General features: G+C 40.0%; 1 protein-coding gene across 1 annotated transcript; it reads right to left on the reverse strand.

Annotated features, from left to right (window-relative positions):
• Positions 1 to 347: 347 nt before the first annotated feature.
• LOC308240918 (CWF19-like protein 2) lies at positions 348 to 3,034 on the reverse strand (the record flags this gene model as incomplete). Its single annotated transcript, XM_080654398.1, is given in 5 exon segments — positions 348 to 1,511; positions 1,514 to 2,271; positions 2,273 to 2,634; positions 2,636 to 2,734; positions 2,738 to 3,034. Coding segments are annotated over 5 exon segments (2,670 nt in total). The 3' UTR covers positions 348 to 357.
• Between the last annotated feature and the right edge of the window lie 1,010 nt (positions 3,035 to 4,044).

A 4,044-nucleotide genomic window follows, 5' to 3' on the forward strand; every position in this document is an offset into this window, starting at 1 on the left:
TATCGATAGACTTAATCTTGACATTGACCCAAGTCCTTCTCAACCAATGGTTTGTTATGCTTCCTGGCTAATCCTTCAGAAAAGTATTTTCATATATTCACAGAATAGTTCAACACCAAGACGTACGCACAGAACAGGAACGTGAGCAGGTCACCCGACACAGCTGGCCTTACGCTGGGTTACTGCCAGGAGGTCCACAGGAGCAGGTGCGGAGGACACGACACGATCCAGTGATGCACTGTGGTGAGAGACCCAGAGCACAACTCCCCTAGGACCTGAGGGTCAGCTGTTTACTAGGTAAAATGGAAATAAAATGGAAAGGAATCTGAAGAGAAAATAAACCCTGGAAGGTATGATTCAACATTTTTTACTTTTGGTGAAGTCAAATGGTTTCCACCACTGAGCAAATTGCAGTGCTTTCTTCCTCTGATCCTCAAAGCTTTCTCGGACCCCTTTCCTCCAAAGTCGAGGCTCTATATCCAGCATCCCACCAATGATTTCCTTTCCAAAGTAATGAGGGAATTTGTGTTGATCTTCAATGACATGAGCAAATCCTCCTTGGAGACCAAAATCCACAGAGAAGTAAGGTAAGCCTTTAGGCACAGATTTTCTGATATCTTTGGAAGACAGATCAATCAATTTCTTGTTCATAGACCACTCCTCATCAGATTCCATTATGGCTTTCTTAAAATAGATGGGAGCCATATCACCCACTTCCTTTGGGAGAGGAATGCATTCATAAACCATATGATACCGTTTCTTCATGCTCATGTTAGTTTCTAAAAAGATGCAATCCAACCCTTTATCTTCAAACATCTTTACCAATGATTTTCTAAACATCTCAATTTCCTCCCAGATGTCTTCATCCAATAAGGTAGCGGCTCTGTGGTGCTGCAGAGGGACTATCAGGCAGTGACCCTCCGTAAGAGATCGAAAATTGGGTAAACATAAATAAACCTTAATACCTATTGCAACAATAAGGTGCTTGGGAAACTGAGAGCTGTCAAAACAATACAGACACCTTTCCATTTGTGCAGCAAGACTCCGGTGTTCGGCAATAGCTTTTTTCCCCTGGTTCTCTGCTTCTTCACCAAAATGCTCTTTTTCAGCTGCTTTGGAGACAAACATGTCATCCAGAGTATAATAGTCTCCATCTGTTTTTCCCATAAACTTAGATGCCATTCTCATAAAGAGTCTGTTCTGATTTTCTGCTGTTTCCATCTTCTCATTCTTGACTAAATCGTTTAGACTTAAATTATCATCATCATGAAAGTATCTGACCCTTTCTTTTTCCTCATGGGTTGAAGCCATCTGTCTCTTCCTTCCTCCTCCTTTAGATTCCAGAGGTTTATCTGGTGTGTTCACAGGCCAAACTCTTCCAGATTGATCTGTTCTGACAAGAATCACTTCTTGCTGGTCTTCATTCTCTATCCCAAATTTTTTTGATGATATAGTTTCTTTGAATTTATTTGCCTTTTCAAGTTGGGCTTTAAGTTGCTCAGCTAATTCCTATTTCCCATCATCTCTGCCTTGATAATCTTGGCTCCCAACTTGTTCTTCTCATCAACACTCAGGATGTGGATGGACTCATCCTCGAAGCGACTTCCAGAAAATGAAGACTTTGTGTCCTGTAGATGTTCTTTTCTCAGTGAGTCATCCCTCAAGCTTTCATCGTGTGATTTCTGGCTTGCATCTTCTGAGATATGTTGATCAACACTGTGACTGGTTTCCAATGGATTTCGATTTGAATGTTTCCTCTCTCCTTCTCTCTCATCAGATTGACTCCATGATGATAAACTTTCTTCGCTGTTCTTTGTCGGTTTTTGAAAACTAAAATGCACAGAACCCTGAGTGGCCAGTGCTGAGGGTGAACTGGATGATTCAACATTCCTGCCCATGTGATGAAATGACAGTTCATCATCAGAGGGCCTTATGAATTTAGGTCTCAAATTTCCAAGAGAAGAAAACTCTTGACTTTGCCTTGAACTGGAGTCTCTTCTATATGTTTCTGAAGACCCAGTTCTATTATTTTTTTCATCACCACAAAACCTATCTTTATTTTTTGTAATATCCGTTGAACTATGTCTATCCCTTGAACTTTTATTATATTTTGTCAAGTCTGATTTTCTACTTTCTTGACTACTTAGTGCTTTATCTGAATATGTTGGCTTCCTCCTGCGTTCTCGTCTACAGTCTTCTTTTGTGGATGCAGTTTTTTCAGCTTCTTCTAATTTCGACTGAAATATTTCCATTGACCCATATCTTTCAGCTAATGTCTTCAAAATTTCTATTCTGTTTCTCAGCTTGTTCCTTCATTCTTTGGTAAGACTTCCTTAGCCAGCTTAATCCACCATCTTCTATTACTGAAACTTTAGTAACTGATGCCGTAGTACAGTCTTCTGGTGGAAGACCTGTCCCACCATCTTTCCAGTATGGATTCAATTCTCTTTCCAGCAGCCTGGACTGTTCAAGTGCTAGGGTTTTTGCTTGCTTTATTTCCTTTTTTGTTTCTTTCTCAGCTTTGAGTGATGATGATGACACAGTTTTAACAGACATAAAATCAACAGTCATCCACTCATCCCTCTGAATACCTTGGTTGTCTTCTTTTTCTGACTTTTCACCTTTCAGTTTCCAAGGCCTTTTCCTTGCCAGAAGTCTGGGGAGGAACAGCCTTAACCCACTCATCTTCAGAGCTTGATGAACTATCAGATGACTCATTGTTCTTTTCATACTTCTATTCCTTGCTCTTTTTTTTCTTCTCTTTCTTTACTTTTTTTGAATGCTTGTCTTTTTTCTTCTTTTTCTTCACAGAGTGTTCCTGTGAGAAGTGTTCAATCCGATCATTCACATCAGGTAGCATCCATGTGTCCTCACCCCGAAGTCGTTTAAGTTCTTTACGCCTTTCTTCCTTCTCAAAATTGGCTTTAGCCTGGTGCAACACCTCGGCCCTGGCGATCCGGGTCTGCTCCTTACGCTCTTCGATACTCCTTGCACTTTCAAATCGACCCCCGGCAGCCGCCATAGTTGTTGACATCGTAAAGTTAGGAAGCTGTGGCAAAAGCTGTACCACACCTTTTTTATCCACTCATCTACTGATGGGCACTTGGGCTGTTTTCAGATCATATCTATTGTAAAGAACACTGCAATGAGTGTAGGGATGCATATATTCTTTCTTATTAGTGTTTCAGGATTCAATGGATATATTCCTAGAAGTGAGATGGCTGAATCAAAAGACAGTTCCATTTTGAGTTTTTTGAGGAAACTTTATACTGTTTTCCACAGTGGCTGCACCATTCTGCATTCTCACCAGCAGTGTATTAGGGTTCCCTCTTCTTTACATCCTCACCAGCACTTTCGTTTGTTGACTTATTGATGGTAGCCATTCTGTCAGGTGTGAGGAGATACCTCACTATAGTTTTAACTTGCATCTATCTGATGATTGGTAGCTTTGAGCAATTTTTTATGTCTATTGGCCTTCTGTATGTCCTCTTTAGAGAAGAGTCTGTTCAGGTCCTTTGCCCATTTTTTAATTTGTTTCCTGGTGTTAAGTTGATGAGTTCTTTGTATATTTTGGAAATTAATCCCTTATCAGATGTATTATTGGCATATATGTTCTGCCATACAATGGATTCCCTTTTCATTTTGTTGGCAATTTCTTTTTCTTTGCAGAAGCTTTTTAGTTTGATATAGTCCCATTTGTTTACTTTTTCCTTTGTTTCTCTTGCCCTAGAAGATGTATCGGTGAAAATGCTGCTACATGAGATGTCAGGTTTTAGTGTCTATGCTTTCTTCCGGGATTTTCATGGTTTTGTGACATTTAAGTCTTTTATCCATTCTGAGTTTATTTTTGTGTATGGTGTAAATTGGTGGTCTAGTTGCATTTGTTTGCATATTACTGCCCAATTACCTTAACACCATTTACTCCATTGTATGCTCTTGCCTCCTTTGTCAAATATTAATTGAGTGTAATTGCTTCAGTCAAGTTCTGGGTTCTCTGCTGTGTTCCATTGATCAATATGCCAGGTCCTATGTCAGTACCAGGCT

The sequence above is a fragment of the Plecotus auritus genome, assembly GCF_963455305.1.
Source record: "Plecotus auritus genome assembly, chromosome: 2".
Lineage (NCBI taxonomy): Eukaryota > Metazoa > Chordata > Mammalia > Chiroptera > Vespertilionidae > Plecotus > Plecotus auritus.